At 38.6% G+C, this 17,822-nt stretch overlaps 1 protein-coding gene and 1 long non-coding RNA gene across 2 annotated transcripts; one reads left to right on the top strand and one right to left on the bottom strand.

Moving 5' to 3' along the window:
• Positions 1 to 4,048: 4,048 nt before the first annotated feature.
• On the bottom strand, positions 4,049 to 9,101 carry LOC108715406. Its single transcript, XR_001935511.2, has 3 exons — positions 8,967 to 9,101; positions 6,212 to 6,269; positions 4,049 to 4,644 (listed from the first exon to the last, which is right to left on the bottom strand). It is a non-coding gene; the product is annotated as an uncharacterized LOC108715406 (long non-coding RNA).
• A 109-nt stretch (positions 9,102 to 9,210) lies between these two features.
• Positions 9,211 to 17,215, top strand: pabpn1l.S (poly(A) binding protein, nuclear 1-like (cytoplasmic) S homeolog; the record flags this gene model as incomplete). Its single annotated transcript, NM_001090949.1, is given in 8 exon segments — positions 9,211 to 9,436; positions 11,052 to 11,194; positions 11,290 to 11,443; positions 12,986 to 13,053; positions 13,485 to 13,591; positions 14,413 to 14,500; positions 15,367 to 15,491; positions 16,892 to 17,215. Coding segments are annotated over 7 exon segments (657 nt in total). The 3' UTR covers positions 16,932 to 17,215.
• Positions 17,216 to 17,822: the final 607 nt, after the last annotated feature.

Below are 17,822 nucleotides of genomic sequence, written 5' to 3'. Positions count from 1 at the left end.
CGCAACCATTCGTAACCTGTGTGCAACATTCAGACCTTCGTGAATTTGCGCAGCCCTGGCGAAACTACGCCTGGCGAAGTGCGGCGAGGCCGTCGCTATCACATTTTCGGCGCATAGGGAATTTGCCCCTTATTGTGGCAATAGACATTACGAGTTTTCTTTCCCCAACGACCAAATTATCATAATTTAAGTGGCCACCAAACAATCGTGCATCTAACGATTTTTCATCCATTATCAGTCAGTCATGATCAGTCAGGTTAGATCATTTTCATCGTTTTACAGTGAAATTTATCCATTGTGCAATTGTTTGCAGAGCCAAGCAGTTCTCTACCCACAGTTTTTCTATTTCAACTAGATGATATCGCTTGTCATGGTGGTTTTAGTTGATGGACAAATTGTACATTTAAACAGTTGTTTAGGAATAAGCTTGGTCCTATGATAACAAAAAAGAATTTTTAAAAAATCTTAATGTCTATGGCCACTTAATCATGTTTGTGGTACAAAGATGCAAAGGGACAGATTTACTAAAGGGCGAAGTGAGTGATGCTGGCGACGATTTGCCAGCGTTACTGCTTTCAGGCACTTCGCCAATTTACTAACGGTCACAGGTGTTACTTCGCTAGAGACAGATGCTAGCGGTCATTCACACTCTATCCCCAGGCGAATTTTCGCTCTGGCGAATGGACATTACTCCGCAAATTCACTAAGATGCGGATTTTACTGAACGTTACCTCTTTCACCAGACTTGCCTTTGCCAGCTCAGACCAGGCGAAGTGCATTGGAGTGCATAGATCTTCCTTATTCTCCTGGTACTTACATCATATTTTTAGTGAAAAAAGTCCCAAAAAACGCTGGCGTCTTTTCATTTTTTCAGAGTGATAGCCTGCAAAAGTCCTTAAATTTTTTTTTTGGGTAACCGGGTTCCCCCATACATTTTCTACCATAAGGTTCCCTGGACTTGTGTAATGTAATATATTTGCTGCAACAAATAGGTCCATTCAACTTTATAATTTCCCACCGTATGCAAATTAGCCTGAGCGAACACCTCTAACGAAGTTGCGCTAGGCATAATTGAACGCTAGCGCATCTTTGCTTTGATTGCTGAAGTAACTCTACCAAAAATTCGCCCAGCGTTCAGTGCCCTGGACGCAACTTCGCATTTTAGTAAATTAGTGTAGTCTGAGCTAATTTCGCCAAGCGAAGTGTTGCGATGGCTGCGAATTTTCGCTGCTTAGAAAATTTACCCCAAAGTGTTATCTGAACCCAAGTTTGGCTGCATTCTGTCTTCAGAATGTGGCAGGATTAGCAGCTTTGTCTTTTCTTGTAGTGACTTATTTGTGACAATGCCCCAGAACCTACTGTTAGCATGAAATGCTAGTCGTCATTTATCTATTCCTCTAGGTCAGCAAGAAGATGTATTATTCATGCACTGGATCTATATTGTAGCACAGAAACACAAAACCATTTTGCCCCACATCCTTGCATGTTTCATGCCTCTGATTGCACTTGTGGGTTGAATGGCAAATGGGAAGTAAGGGAACTAGCTAAGAAACAGGAGAATTATGGAGAATTTTAAAATGACATGGAACGCGGAATATTTCTACCCTTATGGGCAAATAGGTTACCAACATGTGGAAGAAAACATGTTAATGTCGTTTATTTTCCCTCGTAATCTTAGTCCCTTACACAATATAAAAGTGAAGAATCAAAGAAGACAATATCTTAAAATAACCTTAAATCTCCTCCTCTTATATTGTTTCTTAATACCTGAAGGTCTGCTCGTGTGAGTAATGCAGAAGTCACAGTTGTCTGCTAGTGGTTTTTCATAGGAGCCTAGAATTTCTGCTGTCCCAAAGTTCACACTTCCATTCCACATATTTGGAACCAGTTCTTTATCACTTCTGCATAAATTGTTTTAAAAAAGTAGCATCAATACGTTTGATTACATAAAATATGTGGCTTTTAAAAACTGCAAATACCTAACCATGCTGTTAACTACTATGTAACTGTCCATGTTAGCTTTCCCACACTACCTCTAATTCATTTCACAGCTGGCCATAGCACTTCAAGCATTGCCACTGATGCTTCACAATAAACCAAAATGTGATTATGGAAAAGGTTTCAAAATCAGCTTTAATTATTGTATAAATTGACCCCTGGACCATTAAGCCGTGACCTCATGCACCCTGGGAGTTTTTTTTAGCTTTAAAGCATAGGCTTAAATGCCACTCTGGAGCTCTGCAGTGTTTCACAAAGGTTTGTAAATGTATTTCACTCGCCCATGAACGATTTGTCGATGTTTTTGTGTTACTGGCGCACTTAGAGAGTACCCATGTATATGTCTCCTCAGTCGGTAATCCAGAGCTTCCCATATTCAGTCTTTATTGCCAACCAAATGTCATATTTATTGCCTGACTTTCACACTTGCCACCTAAATACATCTGCTAGCTTTCCTAGTAGTAAAACGAAATGTTGTCGCTTGAGTATCAATGGGATCTACACAACGGTACATCATTTTATCTGTCCTGTCAGGGAGTGTTTTAGGAACAGTTATGGCATCAAAAATATATAAATGCAACGTAATGAAGGGAGATGGAACAGGAGCCCATCTGATCTACCGAGGAGTAAATCTGGACAGTTGTTGGGACCAGCCGTTGGTGATGACTTATAAATAGGCAAATTTTAAGTGTAAAATTAGAACTCAACACAGAAATGGAGCTCACCATTTGATAAATATGCTTTTAAAAATCCCACAGGAATGAAAGCGAGTGAGTTTTTTTGTGGTGAGTTCGAATCTCACACTTTAATAAATCTGCCCCATAAAGTGATGGTTTACCAGTAAGTCCACTTTTGTTAAAAGCTCATTTTACTTTTATCCAGAGACCTCATTACTGCATTTGTGTAATATTAAACACATCACTGCTTTAGTTGGGTTTTTTATTTTTGAAAAGTGCTGATAGAGTTAAAGCTTTAAAGGCTGCCCCTGACACTTTACTAATGTTTAAATTTCCTGACTGTGCAAATCATGCCAATCTTCTGCTGCCTTTTTAGTTTGAGACATTTTAGTTACATTTTTTTAGGGATGCACCAAATTCACTATTTTGGATTAGGCCGAACCCCTAAATCCTTTGCGAAAGATTCGGCCAAATACTGAATCTGAATCCTAATTTGCATATGCAAATTAGGGGTGGGAAGGGGAAAACATTTTTTACTTCCTTATTTTGTGACAAAAAGTCATGCGATTTCCCTCCCCGCCCCTAATTTGCATGTGAAAATTTGGTTCAGCGGGGGAGGAGGATTCGGCAAAATCCTGCTGGAAAAGCCAGAATCCTGGCCGAATCCTGAACTAAATCCTAAATTCAGTGCATCCCTAATTTTTTTTCCAACTGAAACATCTAACTATCCCAAAGATCAGGTATTGTCATTGTTCTAATGGTGTCAAGTGCTAAATGTCCCATCTTTAGAAGTCCTTAGTTGGCCTTAATCTATCAAATATATTATTGGTTGGCATTCTTTGTAGCCTGTGGCCGTTTTATAAACCCTTTCTTTTGGTCTTGGTGTTTATATGCCACAGATTTTTTAAGGCTCAAGCTGCGACTGAACTTCACTGGGACTGATTTCAAACTAATGATTCTCATGGCTCAAACGTGAGGCCTTTTAAAACAGCTGAAAACCTCACTTGACCATTCAACTATGGTAATGTTTAAGAAGCATATGAGTGACTTTTTTTCTTTCTAATGTCTTGTGTCAAGGCCTACATCTACTATGAAGATTTTGTTTCTATCCATGAATCCCAAGTGAAGGGGAACTTCAGTTTGCTATTGCATCATGTCATTCAGTAAAACATTGCAGGGCTCCTGTGTAAAGCATTCATGTAATATACACATCCTCATTGGAAGTGGCCCCAGCAGAGTGGAGCTGTGTATCTTTGCATGCTGGTATCTCAGTGTGTTCTATGTCTGACCTGTGGCAGCTGTAACCATAAATTCAGGTCCTGTGTCTGTTCTGTGCTCTGTTTCTGTGTCATAAACAAAACGTTTAATATGGATGCAGCCTGTGTCATTCTCTGTAAATCATAAATCTTAAAGTATATGGAATGGATGGTGGGGAGGGTTATGTCACGAAGACTAATTTGGAATTTGTATCTAATTCTCGTTGAAAAAATAGGCTGACAATACAATCCAGCTCTGACTATGGAATTGAGTGTTTAGAACGCTTACACAGTCAGAACTGTATCTCCTAAAACATGGCTCTGCCAGCAAAGTCCTTCCTACTTGAGTCAGATGGAATTGAAGTAATATGGGCTCAAGTTAAGAAGATCCTCAAAGGTCTATTTACTTGTGTTCTTTTATACATAAGAAAAACATGTCATATCTCTACTGCTTGCTATGTCTTGAGAAAGTGGACCCTGCCATCAGGCTTACAGATTTAGGATGATGTTATGGATCTTCCAACTTGTGCCATGACAAAGGATGAAGCTTGACAATGGCAGCGATGTCATCAAGATGGCGCTGTCTTCATTCAGTGCACCAGGATGTTCATAATGATATAATCAAAGTACTAGTATGGGACCTGTTATCCAGAACCCCTCCGGGTTTTCCGGATAATGAATCTTTCCATGATTTGGATCTTCATTCCTTAAGTCTATAAGAAAATCATTTAAACGTCAAATAAATCCAGCAGGCGGGGGTTTGCCTCTAATAAGGATTAATTACTGTATATCTTAGTTTAATAAATAAATAATAATGTACTTGCATAAAAAAGGGCATGAACTCAAAGTATGGAAACATAATTATGCATCTTTATAGGTTACTGGTAAGGCCTCATCAGGAGTATGCAGTGCAGTTTTGGGCTCTAGACCTTAAAGGTGAACTAAAGAAGTAGGCTAGAAATGTTATACATTAAGTTTTGTCTTCTATACCACAGATCAGCCCTTTAGCAAGAAAGATCTGTGCCCCCAAAGATGCCCCAGTAGCTCCCCATCTTCTTTTCTTCTGATTCACTGCACATGCTCTGTGCTGCTGTCCGTTACTGAACTTAGGGACTGACTCAAAATATACAGTTCACAGAGGATATATATGTCACAATATGAGACTGGTCAGTAATTAATACAGATAATTACTACATGGCAGCACAAAAACCAGTGCAATTAGCATCAGAATTTAATAATCAGCCCTGTAGCATCAGCTTATATTACAGACAACCCTCATTTTCTGCTTGATAATTTGCAAAGACCCCTAAGCTTAGGTTCCCAATAGCTACTTAGAGCCCACTGAGCATGTGAATGTTGCAGACACTTTCCAACATGGCCACCCCCTGTGACAAGTTAAATGGGATTGAATACTTAGGGGGTAATTTACTAAACTCTGAATGCAAAAATCACGAAAAATTCATGATTTTTTTTTTTTATAAAATCAGACTTTTAAAAAGTCATGAATTTTTTGGAATTTATTAAACCCCGAGGATGGAAAAATCCAAATCTGAAAATTCGGCATCTCAGACCTGTCGAGGTTATATATAAGTCAATGGGAGAGGTCCCATGATTTTTTGATGTGCGCTGGGTTTCGTGCAATACCCCGAATTTTTCGGGTGAAAATTCCAAAAAATTTTGAAAATTGGATGAAAAAAATCGTGAAAATCTGATTTTTTTTTTTTTTCATACTGCAAAGCAAATTTTCGGGAAAATATAATAATAAATAAGTGTAAAAAACCCGAGCGGATTTGATCGGAGTTTGTAGCAGAAAATATTGAGATAAATTTGGACTTTGATAAATAACCCCCTTAAATTATGAGTGTAGATTGTCACGTTGGGGTTGTTTTCTCTGGAAATAAAGTGCTTTCGAGGGGACATGATTACACTTTACAAGTACATTAGAGGACATTATAGACAAATAGCAGGGGATCTTTTTACCCATAAAGAGGATCACCGTACCAGAGGCCAACCTTTAGACAGCATAGCTGTATTTAGGCACTTGAGAGCCCATCACTTGGGATGCACTTTTGGGGGGGCCTATATGGCAAATAAAAATTGTGGGGGGCTCTCCCCAGGTCTCCAACAGATACTGTGCTAAATCTAGCAGCGGAACTGAGGGGTAGAGTGCAATGTCTCTGCTATGTCTCTGCGACCAGTGCAAGTGAAGTACAGCAGGGTTGATGTCTGGTGCCTAGAGCAGCTCAGGATGTAAATGATGAATAAAAGATGAATTCTCACCCTGCTATACACATCTCACAGTCCATTGATTGCAGATTGGTTACCCTCCAATGATCACCTGTAACATGAATAACATCTTCTTTAGGAGTCAGAGCTGGGAATCATTTCCAGACTTTTGCAGAGTCATTTTTAAATATACTGCTGTAAGTGTTTTTAAATAGAACCAGAGCTGCCCTGTACATTCACAGTAGGCAGTAATACTCACGCAAATAGATTTTAAAAAAAGAAGTGATATCACACTAAAGCTTACATTAATATCATTAAAAACCTCCAATTTTATAATTTGCATTAAATAATCTATCAGCATGGCATAGCTCAGTAAGGCACCATCAATGCAGTGTATCGTATCATTGCTGTGAATTATGGCAGCAGCCTAACAAGGACTATTGGAGTGCAGGGTATGATAGAAACTGTATGAGTTTTTGCATTGCCCAAACTGCAGCCCTTCATTGCTGCTTAAGTCCTGCTGCAGCTGGAAGCCCATGAGTCAAAATATGGCTTAAAGTCCACAAAGTAACAGTTCTACTCTATATGAATAATTTACATTTATAATTAAGCAACACAATACCACATGGTGAATGACAAATACCAGAGAGATCAGCCAATTGGAGATTATAACCCGGAGGTTTTTTGGCTAAACACCCTTTTGCCCCAGCTTTGCCTGAGTTTGCTATTTAAATACAGTAGACTTGTTGTAAACCATAAAGTGGTTGACAGAATTGTCATAGTAAGGTTTACATGTTCTTTAGGGAAAAATGGTTGGAGACTTGGTACAAACTATAGGAAAATGGGAGCAAGAACCAGGAGCAATGTCTGAAATATAGTAAAACCTCAATTTCACATACCCTGACTCTAACTTTCCCTTTATTCTATACCGTTTTTGTAGTTCAACCAATACATATTGCATAATCTACTGTATTTCCCTGAATTTACATTTTCCTAGATTTTCCTAGATTTTTTTCCTAGATTTTTTCTGGTCCCATGAAAAACGTAAAATGGGGCTTGTACACAGTATGTAACAGCCCAATGTGTCCCGTTCACTGGTCTTGGGAGTTAAAAAAATTATTTAAAAATAATTATGCTTCCTTTATATGTTTTTTAATTAAAAAAAAATAAGATGTCACTAGCGAAAGGATTATTTTGTGACTGCATGCTTATTTGCTGGGATGGTGGCAAGTTAGTGAAAACACGTGTCAGTGCAACAATAGTGGAAGCAGACCCTGCAGTTGCAGGAGGCCCAGGAGTGTATTGTGCTTACTGGGGACCATTCCATTTTTTACCCTGTAGTCCTATGCCAAACATTCCAACTGAATGTTGTCAATGTAAAATATGTCACCCATTATAATTACAGGGGAGGTATCTGGTGCAGCCTTGTTGCGGAGTTCTTTTGAGACTTTTGAATTAGTGCAGAATTCCAGTAGTTAGTGCACAGTTATTGGTGTTCATAGACAGGTGGAGCATATTCTGGTCTTTTATATTAACTTTATAGGATCCAGGCATTTAGCAGAGCTATTGATCACCTTACAGAAAATGAATGAACAGCTTAGTTGGTCCAGCATTATATATAGAAGCTACTGTGAGTACAATTAAAAAAATATATTCAGGATCCCAAAAACAGCAAGATAAGGATTTTTTTTCCAAACAAATTGAAACTGCTCATCAGTCAGGGCTGCTTCCCTAGTTTTAAGCCTCTACTTAATTATGGAGTACACAAATAATCTTCCCTCTCAGGTTAAATGAGTTCACTTTAAATGTAACTTTTATCATGTTGCAGACACAGTATTGTAAGTCACTTTGCAGCCAAGCTCCATTCATCCTGTTTTTGCTGTTTTTGATTGCTGGGATCCTGACAGTACGAACACATTTTAAGTTGCAGGCTAGAAAGAGGCAGAATAGGAAGGCTATTCAGGAATACAAAATATACAATAAAGACCAACAAAAATAATACTTGGAATAGACACATCTATATCATGCAAAGGGTTAATATAAACTTGAACTTCCTCTTTAAATGTAAAATTCACTTTGTGGGATTCTTACAAGAAAAGCATAGTGCACAGTAGAGCTGTTTCCTGCAATGCCCTGTAGAATGTGTTTCATATAGGCACCTTGCATGCCTGTTTATACAGCTATGGGATCTGTTATCTGGAAACTTGTTATCCAGAAAGCTCTGAATCTCCCATAAACCCTTCACCCATATAAGCAAATAATTCTATTTTTACAAAAACAATGTCCTTTTCTCTTTATTTATAAAATAGTACAGGTTTGGGACCTATTATCCAGAATGCTTGGGACCTGGGGCTTTCCCGATAATGAGGCTTTCCATAATTTGGATCTTCACACCTTGAGACTACTAGAAAATCATGTAAACATTAAATAAACCCAATAGGCGCATTCTGCTTCCAATAAGGATTAATGATATCTTAGTTTGGATCAAGTACAAGCTACTGCTTTATTATTAAAGAGAAAAAGGAAAAATTTTAAAAAAAATTGGATTATTTGATTATAATGGAGTCTATGGGAGACGGCCTTTCTGTAATTTGGAACTTTCTGGATAACTGGTTTCCAGATAACAGATCCCATACTGTACCTTATACTTATTCCTAACAAAAACCTTATTGGTAACAAAACAATCCTGTTGGGTTTATTTAATGTTCAAATTATTTTATATTAACGAAGTATGGGGATCCAAATTACAGAAAGACCTCTTATGCAGAAAACCCCAGGTCCCGAGCATTTTGGATAAAAGGTCCCTTACCTGCAGCAGGAATAAGAAATCACTGATTGAAGGGGGAATACAGAGAAGAGTCTGAGTTGAATTATCAAGGTACTAAGGCAGGAGTGTCCACCTTAAACTCCTGCAGTCATCCATTTTCAGACTACAACTCCCAGCATCCATTGCAGCTGGAGCAAAGGGAAATCCTGTTGCTTTCAGGTGAGTTAATTAGTGAAACTGGTCTTTTGATTAAGACAGGTTGTTACAGTTTGGGTATATTTTTCAAACAATCTTTAAGAATTATCTAACCATCAGCACAGATACAGAACCTATACTATATGGAGCAGGCGCTTAAAAAGTTTTGGAAAGAACAGAGTTAATATATAACAAACCTCTGGTCAAGTAGAGATCCCCGTTAGCTCTGGCAAGTAAAGGGTTATTGAAGGACTGGGCCAAAAGTTCTGCTGTGTTTCCTCCTAGGCATTAGCATTTCTGTGGAACAGTCACACCAGGTATGTGAATAGGCCAGTAAGGTTTAAACTGTGTTCATTTTCCTTCTACAGAAAGGCATTCCAGCAAGATTTATGGTTTTGAGAATTAATTTGCATTTGCTGATTAATCACATATTGTGTCTGCGCTTCCTTGTGATGGAACTATCACTATGCATGTGTTGATGATTTGCATCAATAAACCTTCTGATGAGGCCAAGGGAATCAGTCAATGCATAGGAAATTGTACTTTAATATTCAATCAACTGGACTTGACTCTGTAACTGCAAATGCTGTGACCCAGGGGGGATTAGGCAATAACAGGGCCCTGGCTAATTTTACCTCATTAGGTTTGTGGGATTTGACTTTGATTTGTTGCCCCAGTTATTTGATCAAACCCCAGACTTGAATGATGTGGATCCACGAGATTCTTTGGTGGAATCAAAGAATAATACATCATTTACTTTTTGATACTTAAAGGAACCTACTCATGCATAAACAAATTGAACTGAGAATCAGACTACATTTGTTTCTATGCAGTATTCATGCTCGTTAATTGCTAATTAGCCAAATGGCATGTACAGGTATGAGATCCATAATCTGGAATGTGTGAGACTTGAGGTTTTACAGGTAAAGGAGTCTTTCTGTAGATTGCCATAATATGGTTTGTTACCAACACACATTTATGCTAGTATAGTGACCATCAAGTACAAGGTATGGTTTTTATTACAACAGGTATGGGACCTGGGGTTTTCTGGATAACGGATCTTTACGTAATTAGGGTCTTCATGCCTTAAGTCTACTAGAAATTCATGTAAACATTAAATAAATCCAATAGGCTGGTTTTGCCTCCAATAAGGATTAATTATATCTGAGTTGGGATCAAGTACAAGCTACTGTTTTATTATTACAGAGAAAAAGGAAATCATTTTTAAATTTGTATTATTTGGATAAAATGGAGTCTATGGGAGACAGCCATTCCGTAATTCGGAGCTTTCTGGATATCGGGTTTCCGGATAAGGGATCCTATACCTGTACTAGTGATGCGCCAAATCCACAATGGTAGGATTCAAATGAATTGTCTGTGGTGGATTTTGTATTTGGCAAATATCAAATCCCGCCTAAAAATTGTCACCTTCAGTTGTCATGTGGTTTAGGGTTTGAGTTTGGCATAATACAAATCCTGCAAATTTCATTTGGCCAAATCGTGAACAGAATCTGGATTTCAGTGCATCCCTCATTATTGCCGGCAAAAAAAAGAAATCTGTCAACATTAAAATCAAAATCTTAAAATCAGCACTATGAGAAATAGCCTTCCTGTATTTAAGAACTTTGTGCATTTCCAGATAACAGATCCCATATCTGTTTCCTGTTTAAAGATACATGGCACCCAATGTGAGTTACACATAATAGTATTTTTTTCCATCAGAAACATTTCAATATGCATTTTCTTCTTGGGAGAAACTATAAAATTATAGAAAATATTTAAAAAATACACAGCCAATTCATGGTGACATTTCTATCTGAGTTCTGCTGCATAGTGATGTAACAGTGTGCTAAAGCCCTTAAAGTGCAAGCAATGCCGAACAAATGTAATTACTCGCCCTGCATCCATTAGTATGTATGATATTTTACTCAGGTGTGGATTAAAACAAGGTGTGGGAAAACCACATTATATTGCCTTCTCTGTGGGATGAAACGTGGGTGATGTCTGAGAGAGTTTCAGAAGAACCGGGACTGGACAAAGGGGATGGAGCCGAGGAATGTGAATTGGATGATCCTGTAAGTAAGACGTTTGATCCTTTTTTTTTTTTTAAAGTTTTCTAAGCTGATTTAGATTCCTGTTAAAGCATTCCCACTATCCTTACTTTTACCAGGAACTGAAGGCCATCAGAATGCGAGTGCGAGAAATGGAAGAGGAGGCTGAGCGGCTGAAGGGGTTATCTGGACAGGATAAGAGTATTGGTGTCAGCACTAGGCCCTGCATGCAAACGACCCATTCAAAGATGACAGCAGGAGCATATACTGAGGGTAAACAACATCGCTTGTTGTTCTCCAGCCCATCAGTTTGCCTACGTATCCAACTAGCTTTGATATAAAAAAAAGGAAATATACTGAGTATATTTCCATTAGTCCAGGATCAGGTTGCCATTCCAGACAGAACATTGTTTGGTACGTTAAAATGGGCCTGCCATTTCTGTCAGTGCATATAATTCAGATTTGGCAGAACTGGGTAAGGCTTTTCATGTTCTAATTTCTTGTACAATCTCAAAAACAACAACAAAACTTTTCACCTCAAATGTCTATAGTGTAGGAAACAAGAGCCTGTATCATGTTGCGCTACTTTCACTGCTAGTGCTGATATCGTACACATGAACACAGATGAAATAGAGAAGCAGAAAATAACGAGGAGAGGCATTGGGATAGTTGACTTTCAGTGCCTCTTTTGTTGCCCCACAAAGAGAGCATAGAATCAGATTCCACGATTCAGTACAGTAAAACAACACTGTTTTTTTTTTAGCTGCACTTGAGTTTTCTTGCTCTTATCATTATGTATATGGGGCCATCATCCCCTGTATCACTCTAAAGAGTAAAGGGATTCAAACACAAGACATGGTAATTCTGTCTTTTTTTTGCCAGCTCTTATTTGGGTGGGAGGACTGAGCATTAAATATGCCCCACTAACATCCAGGTAAAGTTTTTAAACAGAGCGTACCGCTTAGCGAAAATATACGATAATGTATCTGACCTTTGCCCTATGTGCAAAGATGAGATAGATACTCTGTTCCATGTATTTTGGTCCTGCCCGGTGATACAGGGATTCTGGGGTAATGTGCTTCAGTTCCTGAATGAAAAGTTAGCACTCCCAAATAGGGATGGGTGAGTTTGACCCGTTTTGTTTCGCCAAAAATTCACCGCCAGCGAAATGCCGCTGACACCCATACAAGTCTACTTGGCCTAACTGATGATGTTCCACTTCGCTCCTACTCTAGACTCTGTTACCTGCAGCTTCTCTATTATGCTAAGAAAGCTATTCCCTGGACCCCCCCTCATTACAATATCGGCAAAAACTGGTAAATGTTTCAAGTCAGAAACTGAGCCAGAGCCTACTTAGCTAGAGGGTGCCCAGAGAAATTTGAAGCCATATGGGGCACCTGTTTGGATATACAGTAAACTGAAAAAATGCTTGTAATCCTGTATATTTGTAATTGATGCCTTTGCCTCACTTCTCTCCTTTTCCTTTCTGTTTCTTATTTTCATTTTATTGTTGTTAAAAATTGCAAAAATAAAAACTTAAAAAAAAAATATGCCCCACTAAATATTATTTAAAAAAAGAAAGTATATAAATAGCAAAATACTATGTCTGACCCTGAAATGGCACCCCTTATCAAACTCCTTCCTGGTCTGCCTATCCTAAAAAAAATGTCTATTGCTGCAATCAAAAGCCTGTATAATTGTGAAATATGCCCTTCCCATATTATGTAAAATGTGTTGTCACTTTAGTTAGTGTACCCCATTTTTATATTGCCTGGCTGCTACCTGTTTGTTTTGGTCTGGTTTCTCCTTACACAGGTCCGCCACAGCCTCTGAGTGCAGAGGAGAAGAAAGAAATTGACAAACGATCAGTTTATGTTGGCAACGTAAGTGTGCAGAGTGCGTGTATAGTATGTGACGTTGCATTATTTAGGATTCCTCATCTGAGGTGACGGCTCAGTTATTCCGGGAATACTGGGTTTAATTAAAATATCACAATCATCAACCACTGCTCCAGGCTGTCAGCTCGATATGGCCACCATCCCAATGTCACTGACTTATCGGAGACTCCTGCAAAGACATTAGGTCAGAAGCCAAAGGCTGGATAGGGAGGCATGTTTTGTTTTTTTTTGGGGGGGGGGAGGGGTGATAATAAATGAAGTAATCAATTTTGTTACTGGTCTTTTAACCATTATGACTTTTCGTATTCTATTTTTTAATAAAATCTGTTCCTTGGATTGTTGCAGATCCTAAGCACACCGCTGTTGCTTAGGGATCTATAGTATCTGTAGTTACATGACATATTATCTCTTTCTAGGTGGATTACGGAAGTACAGCCCAGGATTTAGAGGCTCACTTCAGTAGCTGTGGTTCCATCAATCGCATCACTATTCTATGCGACAAGTTCTCCGGACATCCAAAAGGGTGAGTTGCCATTTATCTGGAAATAGCAATGCACATTCTACATTTTCCGTTGTACACAGACTAACTTTGTCATGGGGTGGTTGGACCACTATTCAATAACTTTAAATCATTTTCATGCTAAATCTAAAAGGCTTTTTTAGTAATCTGCATGACTTCATGAAGGACAGATGATGTCAAAAAGTAATTGCTATTTATGATTGTTAGTAGGAGTTTAGACAATGGCAATGCAATAAAAACCCAAAGATTTGGCCCTACTTGCTATACTAAGGTCTGTTGTTCTTGGTTATGTTTTAAATGGATACAAAACTGACTAAAGGATGGTGTACCAATGATTCAGATGAACTGAGAGAAAGCAGTAAATCTGCTCTGCGTGCTAAGTGATTTATTTTTCACATGTTTCGGGCTGCTCGCCATTGATAATCATTGGATTACCTTGTTACACCTGGAGCGGGGGTGTCTTTCTGAGATAGAGAGCTTGAAATTAACCCCAATACTCAGTCATCCCTACGTTGTGTATAAAGGATGGTGTACAGAGTGGTTGTCAATGGTACATTTTCTACTAGGAGGAGGGTTCTTAGAGGGGTACTGCAGGGTTATGTATTTTCTTTTATGCAGAAAGGAGGGCATTGTAAGTTTGTATCAGTTGGAAAGGACATAGACCTACAAACCGGTTAACTACAGACCCCAAACTGGTTAACGTACCCCAGATGGGTTTTTTTGTTTCCTTTAGGAATTTAGGCAGGTTTCATATAAATAAAATGTTGAACTTGATGGAAATGTGTTTTTTGTTCCCTCTACAATAATATGTTGGTGTGTTTCAGATATGCATATATTGAGTTTGCAGAAAGGAACTCTGTCGATGCTGCAGTGGCAATGGATGAAACCGTATTCCGAGGACGAACAATCAAGGTATATTTGAGGAAAGATAATGGCATTGTGTTCACAAGCACATTTCCCTCTATCAAGCAATACGAGTTTGCTTGAATTTTCAACCTGTAAAAAACTTGCAGTTGTTTAAAAGTGATCTACCCATTAAAAATCAAGGATTTGCCCATTAAATATCTGAGATTTAGTCAACATCATATTTCAGAAAGTACGTCAATTTAGTTTTAATTAAATTGGAGTTAAGATGATGATCAGATAATGCTATCACTGATATTAAACTATTGCAAGATTTTTTTGTCATTTCTGTGACGAAGAACCTGAAATGAGCTGAAGGCTGTTTACTCAAGTCTCAAAAAGCCGATTGCATCAGACACCCACCCACACATGTCTTTCAATTGTTCTGAATCTATGGGATCCCTGACCACACACTGATCTATCTTTGATTACATACAGTACTACACCTGATTCAGGCACATTCATCCTTTCAAGGCCTTTTCTTATGCTTCATCCTGTTGACCATGGGAACCCAATGTCTGTTTTTGTGTATGTGTATTTTTGTTTTTTTTTAAGAAGGAACAAATGTTAACAATTGGAAGGTCTTATACCCCTCACCAAATGAATAGCCAGTAGTAGTAGTATTCATTTTACCAATTAGTATCCTCTTCCTAGTAAAGTAATAAAGAGGAAACATGATTTGTCCCAGAGGGGGGAAAATTTGCTTTCTCCAAGGGGCAGTTGAGTTTTTTTTGTACTAAGATTTTGTAATAACGTAATAGAGCATGAAAAATGCCTTAAGTTCCCTAAGTCAGATTCCCTAAATTGACTTGGCATTAAGGCATACATATTTCAGTTACAGCCGATTTATCATCTAATTTATCCAACAACTGTAGGTCCTACCCAAGAGAACAAACATGCCAGGAATTAGCAGCACGGACAGGGGTGGGTTCCGTGGCAGACCTCGAGGAAACCGAGGAAATTACCAGAGAGGACAAAGGCCCAGAGGAAGGCCTTTCAGGTCAGTACACACAGTTGTATTCATGTATATTACAGTAAAATAAATATATATATATATATATATATATATATATATATAGATCCCTTAAGCAAATAAGTCTGATTTTGCGCACTCCATAGGATGCTTGTTACCTGTCTTGTATGATCCTCATGTCTATATGCACTTTTTTAGCAGTATTCAGATTCGGCCAAATCCAAGTGCCTGGCCGGATCCTAAAAATCATATGACTTTTTGTCACGCAGACACCAAAGATGGACATGTGGTTCTCTTTAACCCTTCCTCGTCCTCATTTACTTATGCAAATTAGGGATCAGATCTGATTCTGTATTCGGCTGATCTTTTCATAAAGGATTCCGGATTCAGCCAAATCCCAAAATAGTGGATTCAGTGTATCCCTAGTTATAGGATTAGGGTTGCCACCTTTTGCTAAATTTTTTAGCGGCTGGTGGGGGGCGGGTACAAAAGGGGGTGAGTTGTGACGTAAAGGGGCGATGCCACAGCACGGACAAAAACGCAGGACAAAAGCTACGTTTACAGGGGATTGGGGGCAGGCCAAGGGATCTTTTTAAGGGTGTTACAGCTACATTGCCGGTAAATTTGTAATACCGGCCCCAGCCTTGGCAGGTGTTTTACCGGCCAGGTGGCAACCCTGTATAGGATACATATTTTGAGGAAGCCTTTAGTTAATATAAATTGGCTGTGTTCTTTCAGACATGGTAATATTCTTTTAAAAATATTTTGATTAATTCATGATTGATCAGCATATTATTGCTTTGATATTTTCTTTACTTTTAGGCTTTTGTAATTTTATAAAGTGCCTCTATATGATGCAGCAACTGCACTGCAAAACATGACTTACTGCATATCAAATGACTAAGACTTTATTAATAAAAACAAGTTCTGCTGACACTTATCGCAGGCAGGCATTTGAACTAGGGAAAGGGGATGACTTTGCCTAGGGCTGCCAGCACAGGGCCCTAAATGACAGCATTTTCTGGGCTCCCTGGTCCCCACACAACAAACTTGGTGAGTTTGCCTCCTTTCAGCAGTTTCTCCTCTGCTTCAGCTCCATTCAGTGGCTTCCGGCTCCCTTTACAGTCTTCCTTCAGTGCTTCTTCAGTGACTCAAGGAGGGGCCAGGCTAATCCAGGAAGCGCGGCCAGACTCCCCTTGAAGCTTAAAAACCACTGGGCCCGGTACAGTTTTGCCCCCTGATGGTGGCCCTAGCTTTGCCTACTGTATAAAGTACCAGGAGAAAAAAGTGTTTTATGCAGAGAATAAAAATCTATTAAAATGTGTTCTGATGTGCATATAACCAGTGTATGGAAGGCAATTAGATGGAGTTGTCTGGCATAGGAGTACAAACAGGATCATTATCTTTCCATGTTATTTTCCCTACAGAGGTCGCGGAAGACCAGGCCCTTTGAATAACCCATACTGAATGTGAAGAGTCTTTAGCCTACCAACTCTGTGTGCACATCGTATAGCTAACAAGTGGAAGGAGAGTGCTTCAACATGCCTTAATCTGGTGCCTAGGGATGCCTAGGTATGTCCGGCCAAAGAAACTCACATTAATATTGTTAAAACCCAGATGGCACCAAGAGGATGTTTTGGGGATTTTGTGCTACTGAACTACAGTATGTAAATAGCTCTGTTCTATAAAACCTATTTAATGTTTACGTATTGCATTACATTGGTTACTAAAATAAACAATTGTGGTGCTTTGAGGTCTTGTGAAAAAATACTAGTGTATTAATTTTGCTTCTAAACATTCTATACCATGCACCACATATCTGATTGATCAAGGAAGGTGAAGTATAATCTTAAAATGGTCATAGACTCGTGGAGGCACATGGTCGACTTTTAGTGGGTTGGAGGTTTTTGAAACCCAGATTAAACTCGTTTTCTCTTAAAGCGTGAATAAAAAAACACAAATGAAAAAAGCCTTGAACAATACGCTAAAAAAATAAAAGAAGCTCTAAAATTTGAGTTTTTCTGACAATTACTAACAGCAAAAAATCAGAAGTCCTCTAAAAGTCCAAATTTATTTAAAAATGAATCAGTGCAGCTTCTATTGACTTCTATAGGACCTCAACGACTTTTGCCTGGTAAGTATTTTTATACCTAAATCTCACATTTTTATAGACTTTAATTATAGAAAAACCACATTTTCAGAGCTTGGTGAAATAAAAAAGACATTCTAATGTTATTTCCGATGAACTTTGCTTTATACGATTTTCAGGCCATGTGTGGGCTCCGAATTATCGTCCTGACAATTCAACCGTTTCAGTAGAACAGGTTACAACAATTCTGTCAGATAACGATAATATCT

Source organism: Xenopus laevis, chromosome 4S, assembly GCF_017654675.1.
Source record: "Xenopus laevis strain J_2021 chromosome 4S, Xenopus_laevis_v10.1, whole genome shotgun sequence".
NCBI classification, from domain to species: domain Eukaryota; kingdom Metazoa; phylum Chordata; class Amphibia; order Anura; family Pipidae; genus Xenopus; species Xenopus laevis.
The sequence above is the reverse complement of the archived record's forward strand: the minus strand, read 5'-3'. Positions and strand labels throughout refer to the sequence as shown.